The 13,283-nt window shown below is 32.0% G+C and overlaps 1 protein-coding gene across 1 annotated transcript; it reads left to right on the plus strand.

Annotated features, from left to right (window-relative positions):
• LOC109352785 (homeobox-leucine zipper protein ANTHOCYANINLESS 2-like) lies at positions 4,726-8,855 on the plus strand. The gene is made up of 8 exons (XM_019594980.1): positions 4,726-5,141; positions 5,308-5,425; positions 5,520-6,224; positions 6,337-6,438; positions 6,577-6,792; positions 7,419-7,593; positions 7,814-8,175; positions 8,287-8,855. The coding sequence occupies exons 1-8, from the start codon at positions 4,873-4,875 to the stop codon at positions 8,617-8,619; spliced, it is 2,280 nt and encodes a 759-aa protein (XP_019450525.1). The 5' UTR covers positions 4,726-4,872; the 3' UTR covers positions 8,620-8,855.

Below are 13,283 nucleotides of genomic sequence, written 5' to 3' on the forward strand. Positions count from 1 at the left end.
AAGATTTCCGCTGCACATTAACTCTTACATTTTGCAGAAAAAATTACTATAATTTTAAGTCAACTAGTTCACCCCCTCTTAGTTGCAATCCTGTTCTTACATAAATAAAGTGTTTCAAAGTTTTGTAAACTTAAGAGCATTATTTACTAACTATACAAAAGAGTTGATTAGATTGCAAGTGTTATTATATTTCATACTTGTAAAGACAATCCAAGCCATCATTCAAATTCTTCATTCATTATAATTACTTTCTTTCACGGAGTGTGAATAGAAAGTGATAGAGTTACTTGGAAATGTGTTTTCCAAGGTGATAAGTATTAGTGAGTATGTAAGGTACATAGAGATCTCGATGTGAGATATTGTAATTACAACTCATAATATTTAGTGAAAAATCTCTTGTGCTACAAGAGTACTAGACGTAGCCTTCGGTGGACAAGAAGGTGAACTAGTATAAAATCTTTGTGTACTCTCTTCTCCCTTACCTCTTTGATTTATTTTTGTTTATTGTCTGCAATATTATCCGCTGCACTTTAACTCTTCATTTTGCAGAAAAAGTGGTCATAATTTCTAGTCGACTAATTCATCCCCTCTTAGTTGCAATCTCAATCTTACAGTACATGCTTGATTCCCCTTAAGCAAGGTCTCGAGTTCGAGTCTTGTGGATGGAAAAAATGTATGCTTGGAGAATTAGCCCTACGTACCTATGAATGTTCCCGGTTCAGATAGGATTGCCTCCAATACGAGGATATTTGTGAGAAACAAAAAAAAGACCTCAGATTAATTTCATTATAGTGCTAGTAAAGCCATTGCAATATATAATAAAAAATTCAATAGGATAATAAGTACCTAAGATTTTGATCTTTTTTCAAGAATAATATTTTAAGATCATAATATGAAAAAATGTCAGGATAATATTAAATTAAAAATAGTCGTAATTTAAACTATTTATTTTGAAAGAAGGTTCTAGAATTAAAAAAATATAAGTATTAGATTACACTATTTTAAAATGTGAGTCATCAATGTGAATCACTATTTTAAGGTTTTTTTAATAACAATTTATTTAAATAACTGTTTATGGAAGGAAATAAAATCTTTATCTTAAAGGGCTGGTGATTCATGAGCAGTGCAAATAATTTTTTTTCTTTCCTTCTTTGAAATACTCTTAAAATTTGAAATATAGCTTGGCGAAAAATTAAAGATTAAAAATATCTCTTGCATATTTAGAATAATATCCACTTTGGACAACGTGCAGTATGTTTTAATGTCCTAATTTATTCCTTCTAAATAAATAAAAAATTGATAAAAGAAAGTATAGAGAATATTTGTGCTTTTCTTTCCTTCTCACCTCAAGGTAAATATAGAAAAACTAGAAAATGTTAGACTATAAAATGAAGGTTTTTTTTTTCATTTATCTATTTTATTTAGATTTTGGAGGCAAAAAGAAATCATAAAAGATCTAATAATTTAATATTTAGATTTGTATAACATAATAGGGGTCACGCCTATGTAATCCTTAAGATTATTGTTCCTCATTGTCAAAATACAAATCCTTTAAACTCAAAACACTGAAAAACATTATGATTCTTCTAAAATTTATTTTGAATTTTAAAGATTAAAATATCATTAAATATGATAAATGGTTAGCATTAATATATCTTAATTAATATCTATAATTTTGATCTAGATTTATAAATTTTATTTTCCAAACTTCTAAAAGGGCAGGAATTTCTATATGCATATACCTATTAATTATGACCGATCTAAATCTTAAAATTAATTATATTACGAATTTTTTGTCTTTCTAATTATTAATTTAATAAATTATAAGTATTTTATTAGTGGAATTTATTATATCCTCTTAATACACTCTCCTAACATATATTAAATTAAATAAATATTTAATGAGAAGTAAATGCACCGTAACTTAGAAATATAAAAATAGGTGAATGCTCAGAAATGTCTTAAAATAATTTTTAAAAAAGCTTATATTGAAAAATATTCAAATACGATTTAGAAGTTGTTTGCTTTAATTCAATTTCCATTACTTAACTCTTTAATTAATATTTTTAGGACACTCGTTAGTAAAACATGAAAATAATTTATGAAATTTTTTATATGGAGTAAATAAAATTCTTAATATGGTAATTAGGAAAAAAATTAAAATCATTTATTAATTAAGTTTACCTTATATGTATAAGATTTATTTCTTAAAAACACAGCCTTGCTAAAAAAGACCTCTTATTCATTGGTGTGATTAACTGCATGGATGGTATATGTTACCCGAAATGTTTACCCTATAATTAATTATTGTCTTCCTTATAGTACTATTAAGGATATTTCTTTACCTTATAGTAAGGAATCAACTTTTTGGGGTTCGTGATTGACCCTTCAACAAGTGTTTCTCCCAAAAATTGAATTCTTGACCTTTTGGTAATTTTGAGAATCTAACTAGTCTTACACCATTATATTAACATTTTATTGTTAATTATTGTCTTCTAAACCAATATAAAATTTAGCTATCATATTATAAATGAATTTTTTATAGACAAATATAATATATATATATATATATATATATATATTTTGTACTTGTTGAAATTTGAATCATCAATCTCCTTAAAACTATACTCTTTGAGTTATCTATTTTAACTACTAGACATCTTATGAGTATTCTGTCTAACAAATGAGTTGATGAGAACCTTATGAGCAACACTTGCTTTGTGAAAGGAATATAAAGATACTCCAAAAGTGATTACCTTAATTCCTTACCTATTATTACACGTTGTTAACAAAAAACAAAATGAAAAATGCCAACCAATGTTGAAGCATAGACAACCCACACGCGCTTAGAAAAGGAGGTGGACATCCCCAACCCCTTCGTCTATGAGTGGGCCCCACACCCCTCATCACTTTCATACACATTCTCTAACTCCCATATAAATTGCCACCAATGCACGCTAGAGTGAGAAAGAAGAAGATTTTGAGAGAGAAAGTGCTGCTCCGTACTCAAGAGTAGAATAGTGACGTAAGGTAGAGAACAGTAGAACAAATTTTGGGTTTTTTATTATTTATAATTATTGTTACTCATAATAATTTCAGGAGTTGATTTATTATAATATATTCTCTGTCTATTTCAGATCCCAGGGGCAAGTTTCTGACGTTTACGTTGCTCTGACGAATTCGAAGGTACAATATTCTCCGTACTTGAATTGCTATAACTTTTGATTCTGTCCTTCACTCTCCGTAGTGTGTGTCAACTGAGGTTGTTTTTTTGGTGAATTAAACTAGTTCTTTTTTGCTTGAATTTGGGTTGATGCATTTGAAAAGTCACTTTACTCAATGGATATGAGATCATCTCTAAAAGATTGTTTTTTTATCTACTTTTCATCTTTTTAAAAACACAGTAAAAAAATCTCCAATTCACATTCTTTTTAAAACTTGTAATACAATGATACGAATTTGGTACCATCTATAAAGAAAAAAATTTAATTCTGAGAAGTTGTATCAACTCCAATTATCTCAACCTAGAAAGAAGTTAGTCACTCATTATCAAGAAAACTTATTCTTTAATTTATTAGTTTTATATTAATTTTTTATTCTTATACATGATTCATGATATATAGAAAAGTTTTTATTGTAAGAAGTTTTCGATAAAAATATTTCCTTGGGAAGGAATTAAACATGTTCTTAGCAATGTACGGATCATATTATTACTTTTTATTATTGTTATTCATGATATATAATTTTTTTTACCAATCCAAAGTTTTTCCAACTCAGATGATATTTGTCCTTGGAAAGGAATTAAGCAATGGCAGTTAATTGACATATGTCCAAAAAGTCTACTTTTTAATTATTTCTTTTTTCTTGTATATTGTTGTTTTTATAAATTTATTCATGGGGTTTAACCAACTTTGATAATTTATCCTTGAATTTTTTTTAACTTTGTATTATTATTTATTCTCGTTCATGACATGCTAAGACCTCTTCGATGTCTTTTGGTTTTCTACTCTGAAGATTTTTCGGTTCCGACAAAGAATGGGTTGAGTTCAATAACATATATTATTCATTCTTATTTGTCACTTATGGTTTTACACTTTTCCTGTATGCTTTGGTGGGAGCATGAGAGGATTCGAAACATAGATAGGTGTGAGAGCATTTTGGATCAGAAAGTCAAATTCTTGTCTTGTTCCTCATTACAGTTGTTTCAAAAGAGACTTACTCTATAAGTGAGAGAATGAGTTGTGCATGGGCGTTGACAATGGTGCCAAAAACTACTTGTTGGTTGTCCTTATTTATATATGAGAATAAAATATGTCATATTATAAGGAGATAAATTATTTTCTTCTACCAGTAAAATCATAATATATATCTTGCTTAATCATTTTCTATAAAAATATTTCTAAAAATAAACAAAATACTACCTATATCATATTTTCATTGGCAGAAGAATATAAATTATATATATATATATATATATATATTAAGTTAAATCATAACTTTCAAACTTTGTCATAATCTAGTTAAAAGGTCACACTTAGTAAATAATCCAAAACGAAAAAAGGTACCTTGGAATTTGTGAAAGTGCCCTAAGAAGAAAAGAGTTATTTTGAGGATTGTTTAGCATAAATAGTGGTGGACCTGGTGGTGGGTGCATGAGTTTTGGCTGATTTTTTTCTCCTTTGAACCATGTTTTTGCTTAGTAGTTGCCATTGTTGAGCTACCTTTTTATTCTGTACTAGGTCCGTTTCAAAGCAAAATTGTTCTACCTTGTCTTTTCTCTGTTGTATACTCCACCCTCTCATTGGTTTTGTCCTCTTTCTCTGGTATCTTTTATTTTTTTAGTTCTTTATTGATTGTGAAATTGATTTGGCCATGTTATTATTCATCCTTGTTGTTTTTGTTGTTGCTAATGAGACTATTCTGCATGAAAGGAAAATGGAGGGAAGTAGTGACTTGAGTCTTCTTGGTGAGAATTTTGAGATGGGAAGGAGAAAAGATGATGGCTATGAAAGTCGTTCTGGAAGTGACAATTTTGATGGTGCATCCGGTGATGATCAAGATGTTGGCGAGGATACCCCTCGAAATCAGAGGAGGAAGAAGTATCACAGACACACTTCTACACAAATACAAGAGCTTGAAACGTATGCCTTTACGAAATGAGAATAAAGTGCCTCCCCGTACTAGAGGGAATAACTTATCTTCTAATATGAAAAAATACTTTACTGAAATTATGAAAATCATTTATTACAATTATGATTATCTCTTATTGAATTGTGTGCTAATTGGATTTTGCTCTTATTGGTTCAGTTTCTTCAAGGAGTGTCCACACCCCGATGAAAAGCAAAGGAATGATCTTAGCAACAGGCTTGGCTTGTCTAACAAGCAAGTGAAGTTCTGGTTTCAGAACCGTCGTACACAAATGAAGGTGAATTGAAATATATAAGCATTGTTCCATTCTCTTCTTTTTTCACTTTGTTGATATACTTTGATTACTGTACTAATTGAATTTCTTGAATTAGACTCAACTAGAGCGCCATGAGAACATGATGCTTAGGCAAGAGAATGAGAGGCTTCGCGCCGAAAACAGTTTGATGAAAGAAGCAGTGGCAAACCCAATGTGTCAAACTTGTGGTGGCACAGCACTCCCTGGCCAAATTATATTTGATGAGCACCAAGTAAGGATTGAAAATGCTCGACTGAAAGATGAATTGACCCGAATATGTACCTTAGCAAACAAGTTTGTTGGTAGAGCATTGTCACCCTTGGTTGGTCCCATGGGTCTTCAGTCTCCGAATTCGAACCTAGACCTTGCTATTGGAATGAATGGATTTGCTGGTCCGAGCAACCATGGCATGATGCCATTGCCAATGGGGCTCGATTTCGGAGAAGGACTTATGGAAACTCCTCCACCTGCAATGTCTGGGAATATTGTTAGGCCACCAATGGGAATTATGGGAAATCAAATCCAAAATGAGAGAGCAATGCTTATAGAACTTGGGATGGTTGCAATGGGAGAGCTTATTAAGATGGCTCAGCCAGATAGCCCTCTTTGGGTTAAGAGTTCAGATGGTAGGAATGAAGTGCTGAATCAGGATGAGTATGAAAGGATTTTGGTTCCTCCTTGTCTTGGTCCAAAACCCAATGGTTATGTGACTGATGCTAGCAGAGAATCTGGTTTAGTGATAGGCAATGGTTTAGGCCTTGTAGAAATGTTGATGAATGTGGTATGATACACATAATATTATTCAGTTATATTCTTCATGATTAATTGTGATGACTATTTAGTCTTTGAATTGATGAATATATTTTTGAGTTATTTATTACTCCTGTGAATAGGATCAATGGTCAGAGATCTTTCCCGCTGCAATTGCAAGAGCTGTCACCCTGGAAATAATATCCACAGGCATACCTGGCAACAAAAATGGAGCTATGCAAGTTGTATGTTTCTCCACCTTTTATGTTTGCTTCAATTCAACGGATAGAGATCATTTGTTTTTAAGGGTATCTAATTCTCTGTCTCATATCAATCAGACTTTAACAAACAATATAAAAATGTTATTTTTTGTGTCTTTTCAGATACATGCTGAGGTTCAATTGCCTTCGCCACTTGTCCCGATTCGTCAATTTACCTTCCTTAGGTATTGCAAGCAGCATACGGAAGGTTTATGGGCCGTGGTCGATGTTTCAGTTGAAATTGGTCATAACCCTACCAATGCTCCATACCATATCATGAACTGTCGGAGGATGCCTTCTGGCTGCATTGTACAAGACACAGCCAATGGCCTTTCCAAGGCAAGTAAATGCTCAGTTATTTTAAACCATTATTTTCCTTATCATGCAATCAATCTTGTGATTAAATTCTATTTCAATCTTGTGACATCAAAGTTAAGGTTGCATAATGTTTGTGTTTATATTGTCTATTGTTACTTTTAGAAATTAGTGAATCAATTCTTATATGGTTTGTTTATATTTTGAACATTGAAGATTCAATTTTGTTTCGTTTTTATAGTATTTGAAATACATTTTGATGCTTCTACTACTATCTCTTATTGTAAACAGTATACTAATATTATTTACGAAACTATACTGAAGTTTTTATGTTAACATTTCCTTGATTGTTAAGCATGTACTGTTAATACTTCATGCCATATACATGTGTGATTATAATTCTCTTCATTGCTACAAAAAATATGTTATAATGCAAAATTTCAATGTGAACTTTTTAACGACATTCTTTTTTTTAATTAATGTTTGTGGTCTGTTTGGTAGAGTTTGTACTCCACAGTGATTGAACCTCGAGACTTTTTTTACCAGAACTACTTTGCTAAGATAATAGGACTTTGCATTTCTTAAAAATTCTTTATTACATTGAATATGTACTAATCATCATACTGATAACATAAGTTACATTATTACAGGTAACTTGGATTGAGCATAATCAATATGATGAAACTTTGATTCATCATCTCTATCGTCCATTGATTAGTTCCGGAATTGGGTTCGGTGCTCAAAGATGGATTGCCTCTCTCCAGAGACAATTTGAATGCTTATCAACTCTCTTATCCCCTCCCATCCCAACTGAGGACCCTACAGGTATATCACATTGTCATTTCCTTTTTTGAAATATTAGTAAGTTAATATTTATTGTGGATGAAATTCGACTTTCAACCTATTCAGTCTATTCCTTAAATCTTTCATCCGAACTATCAAAACACCTTATTACTCATGATATTGTCATTTCCTTTAACACTTGTTCACTTTTGTAATTGATATATTCAAGTTCCAACTTTGATGTTCACCATTATTCTTGCAGGCATGAGCCAAGAAGGTAAGAGAGGCATGATGAAGCTTGCACAACGCATAACCAACAGCTTTTTCACCGGTCTTTGTGCTTCGGCTGCGCACCAATGGGAGTCCCTTTGCTTTGATGCTCTGGATGATAACATGAAAGTGATGGCCCGAAAGAATGTGGCTGGTGAGCCTATTGGCATTGTACTGAGTGCTGCAACCTCAGTTTGGATGCCAGTGTCACAACAGAGGCTATTCGATTTCCTCCGCGACGAGCGATTAAGAGGGGAGTGGGATGTCTTGGCCAACAACGGACCAATGCAACAGTTGTTTCGTATTTCAAAGGGACAAGGAAATGGAAATTGTGTTTCTGTCCTTCGCAGTGGAGTAAGTGATCTTCTTTTAACATTATATAAATCTTTACACCAACAATATATAGATATTAAACTCTTATCAGAAGTCGCCTTAACTACAACAACTCTTTTTGAACCTATGCAGGCTAATGCCTCCGAGAGCAGCATGTTGGTTCTCCAAGATTCATGGACTGATATATCTTCTTCTGTGGTGGTTTATGTGGCGATTGACGTGGATTCCATGAATTTGGTAGTGAATGGAGGAGAATCTGCATACTTACCTCTCTTACCTTCGGGCTTTATTATTCATCCAGATGGCACTGGTGGTAGTGGTGGAAGCTTGCTTACAGTTGGGCTGCAAATTTTGCTCAGTACCCTCTCAAATGGTAATAAGCTATCATTAGAATCAGTTGTTTCTGTCAGCAACCTCATCACAGAGAGCATTCAGAAGATCAAGGTTTCACTCAGAGTTGCATGAAACTATGACTAGTGATAATAAAACTTTTTTGGTTGCTTTCATTTTTTTTTTTTCATTTTCATGAAAGTATGACTAGAAAGTTCTTCATAATTGATATGAAGCTATCCTTATATCTTATGTACTTGCATAAGTGGTAACAATTTGTATCTAAAGAATTTAAAGTTTATAGGATATGGATTTAATAATGTACGGTATGATGGACTACAATTTCCGTATATTATGTATATAACTTAATGGAACTACATTGTATTTCAATACAATATTATGAGTAAATACGGTATACATTGTAATAAAACATAGATTTCGGCCAATTTTACTTAACTAGTCAAATAATCATACCATGTTGCTATTGGGATCGGCCATCCATATGAGTCGATGTAAAGTGGTTGATTTATTCATTTCTTAAAGAAAAGTTGACTAGACTCATATAATGTAATTTGGCTACTTCGATTTATTAAGATTCATGCTTGACAATAAATAAAGAAGGAAAATGAAGTATTATCCAAGTATCACTACGCCTTATATCGTAATAAACAGCGGTCATTCAAAAGGGGAATTTTGAATGATGATGTTAAAAATGAGGCGGAAGAACATCAACAGCGCATAATAAAACATGCGTTATCAATTTGTGTAACTTCAACAACGCATTCTTGACAATGCACTGTTGAACATCAGTAACGTTAGCGCTGACTTGAATGATTTATTTTTAACAGTGCATTTGATAGAAAGCATTGTTGATGGGAATATATGCAACAACGCATATTTAAGGAAGCGCTGTTGAAAATTATATAGTAACTGCGCTTGCTTAATTATGCGTTGTTGATTTTTTACGACTTTTTAAGCATCCGAGAAATTTTTTGCCTCTCTGAATGAATAAGAAAACAATTATTTTGGATGTTAATTTCTTTTTTTTTTGTTAATTATTTGGATGATTATTCTCTTTAATATTTTAGCACTGATCCTTATTAATAAACACAATAAACAAATTATGCAACAACGCATATTTAAGGAAGCGCTGTTGAAAATTATATAGTAATCGCGCTTGCTTAATTATGCGTTGTTGATTTTTTACGACTTTTTAAGCATCCAAGAAATGAATGGTGAAGTAGTAATGTGTCTCGTCGTTTGTTGAAATATTAATGGCTGGGTGGTTATGCGTTTCTTGGTTGTTGAAATATTAATGGTTGCTCATCTATAAATATTGTGGTTCACTCAATGTTCAAATTCATCATTTAGCTTAGAGTCTAAGAGTATGTGTTTCTATAAGATTATATTCATGAAGATAGGAGGAAAAAAACACAAAGTAGTAAAAAAAGAGCAATACTTCAAAGAGTGAAAAAGAGAAAAAACACTCAGATTTGTAGAGAGGAGTCGAGGAAAAAATTGTGTTTCTGTTTCAGAATCATGTCATAGAGGTTTTTAACAAGTTTTGATTTCAGAAGGAAAGTGACTGTTATACAAGATTTGCGTGAGATGAAGCAATTGAAAGTAAATAAAAGGAAAAGTTGAATGAATTATTTAGTTCATTGATCTCTTTCAATTTTTATTTATCCCTTTCAATTATTTCCCTTCATCATCTGCATCAATTCCTAAAGTTCATTGATTTCTCTCATTCGATTTTCATGGGAAAATGACCTAGATTTTAAAAAGAAATCGATGAACTGTTGTACAAGATTTGTGTAGATGAGTAGAGGAAAAAATTGTGGACAAAATTATTTCTTCTTCTAACAAATCATTTAGTTCATTATATTCGTATGTACCAAATCATTTAGTTCATTATAATGTATTTTGCCTCTCTGAATGAATAAGAAAACAATTATTTTGGATGTTAATTTCTTTTTTTTTTGTTAATTATTTGGATGATTATTCTCTTTAATATTTTAGCACTGATCCTTATTAATAAACACAATAAACAAATTATAAATACTTAATAAATACAAAAACAAATTAACAAAATGTAATGTTTAATATTTTATCCAGTTTCGTATTAATAAACACAATTATATATTAATAATCTACTTCATGTCAACTTAAGTAAAATTCATGTTGTATAAATATTTTCATGTTATGTAAAATGTTAATTTAACAGCGCATATCTACGATTAAGCTGTTAATTTGGAAAATGAGTTTAGTTTAACAGCGCATAATTACGACTGCGCTGTCACTTGGATTCTATTCAACAACGTATAATTCAGATAGCATTGTCAATTAGATTCTAATCAACAGTGCTACATTTCGGTTAAATATGCTATTGAGGATGTCAATAAAAACGCTATGTTAAATATGCGTTGTAGAAGAGGTCGTGTTCATAATATGAGTTGCATACAGTTGGATACACAACAACAGCGTAATCGCCGTAATATGCGATGTTGAAGATGTCCATACAACAACGCTACCGTAAATATACACTGTTGAATAGGACAATACAACAACGTTATCGTTAATATGCACTGTTAAATGGTTACTACAGTTTAAATATCTAAAACATTAGTCTTTTCCTCTATGCTCTCAAACTTACTCAAAAAGAAATCTTCTCACTCTCAGCAAACCCTCATACTCTCATAAACTGAAAAAACATCATCAATGACTTCCCAAAGTGGCGATCATGTATCTCACAATGGTGACGAAGCTTCACCGACTCCACAAGACCAACAAATCGTTGTTAAAAAATGACCTCAACGTGGAATGACTTCCATAAAGAATGTCATTCGGTCAAGAAGCAAAGATGTGAAAATAGAAGTTCAATGGAACTTTAAAGTCCAATCATTAAACAAGAATGGTGGCAACGAAATGGTAAGCTACGTTGGTGTTAATGTTAGGCAGAATCTGAAGCTAACAATCAAGAAATTAAGTGATGTAGAGAATACTGTGAATGAGAATATTTGGAATGAAATAAGAGAAAGTTTATTTTTTGTGTTTTTGTGTTTTCATGCAATGTACATATATGTGTTACATTTTCATGACATGTACGTATATGCATGAAATATATAATGTACATGTATTTTTATTTCAGGCAACTTTTGATGTTGATGAGGAGCATAAGGATTATATCATTAAATCGGCTGGCAAGGCTCTCTGACAATTCCGAACTAATGCCAAAAAATTACTCAGAGATGCTAAGGCAATGTCAACCTAAAACCTCCAACTAAATATGCAAATATCGTTGATGAAGAGGATTGAAAGACTTATGTCACCTTATACACAGAAGACGAGTCTTTCGTGGTAAAATCATATTCTTTGTATTGACTTTTGTACATATGCCTTTGTATATGACTGTTGATATTAATGTTATTTATTGTTTCAGAAATTAAGTAATGAAATCCGCAAGAGGGCATCCAAGCCTTTATATCCATACCGAGGTTCTCGAGCGGGATATAGAGGAATCGAGGAAAGAATTGTAGGTATTGTTAATTTGTACATTATTGGTTATGTTTTGTATGCTTATATATATAATTACATTATTATTGGTTATGTTTTGTTAGTGGGAGAACAAAAGCGATATACCTATGACTCCACATGGAGTAGAACTCGATGTTCTATGGGTGGATACCCCAACTAGTCGAATAGTGGGTGTTGGGAAAGTGCACAAGTTGGCTGATGAATGCACGTATCCCACGCCATCATATGAATGTCTCGATTGACATTGCAATCGATGATAATGTGTTGCTGCCAATTCCTCTCGATGAGGATATCTTCACAGTTGGAGGGGCTATAGGCACTTTTGAGGCTTGGCCAATAGACCTTGTTCAAGTAATTCCTCTTAAGGTATGATTTTTCACCTTATGTTCACTCTATATATATATATTGATCTATAATTGATATGTTTTTATTGAATATATCAGGAAAATGTACATTGCACCCTCCCAATAGCACCCAAAAGTCTAAATCATCTTCGGGGGATGTGAGCTCAAAGCCATCTATTGGGGATGTGAGCTCTAAGAAGACTACCAACTATTATACTAAGCTGATGGAGCATGTACCGAAGATGGAAGATGATATGATAATTATATCAATTCACAAGGAAGTCTACGGAGATAATGTTGATGAATACATTAGCATGAGTGAAGTCTAAGATGTATATAAACATGGTTGTATAGGTGCAAGTTCTGTATGCATATATGAGGTAAATTATATGCTCTTAACTTCTCACTTATGCATGGCGGTGTGTTATAATTAACTAACATTTGTGTTATATATATTAAGTACTTGTATGAAAATTTTATTAAGGTAAATAAGAAAAAGGTGATGTTCATATCCCCACACCTTACCACTTTGATGTCGCATAAAAAGATGAGATTGGGGAAAAACAGAACGAATTACAGATAATCTCATCCATCATAAAGAAGTTGCAGGTTTATTCCTTGCACCTTTTAATATCGAGTGATCATTTTGCAATTGTCTTTTATATTTCTTTCTTTAGTATATACCTTAACATTTCCTAACCATGTACATGTATTTTGTTAGACAACATTGGGTTTTTGTTGCCATCAATCGGGTCAATGAAGAAATATACTACTTTGACTCATTGGCACGTGGTGATATGAACAACTATGCCACTATGAAAGATATTTTTTCTAAGTAAGTGGACTAATCATTTAAACTTTTAGTTACGCTTTTACTTTCCAAGTTGTTTATTAATTAAGTACATTTTCTATTGTTTAGTG

Source organism: Lupinus angustifolius, chromosome LG07 (genome assembly GCF_001865875.1).
Source record: "Lupinus angustifolius cultivar Tanjil chromosome LG07, LupAngTanjil_v1.0, whole genome shotgun sequence".
NCBI classification, from domain to species: Eukaryota; Viridiplantae; Streptophyta; class Magnoliopsida; order Fabales; family Fabaceae; genus Lupinus; species Lupinus angustifolius.

Coding starts and splice junctions, on each gene's coding strand:
- LOC109352785 (XM_019594980.1), top strand. CDS start 4,873: ATGTTATTATTCATCCTTGTTGTTTTTGTTGTTGCTAATGAGACTATT. Junction 5,426..5,519: donor ACCGTCGTACACAAATGAAG/GTGAATTGAAAT, acceptor TTCTTGAATTAG/ACTCAACTAGAGCGCCATGA. Junction 6,225..6,336: donor TAGAAATGTTGATGAATGTG/GTATGATACACA, acceptor TCCTGTGAATAG/GATCAATGGTCAGAGATCTT.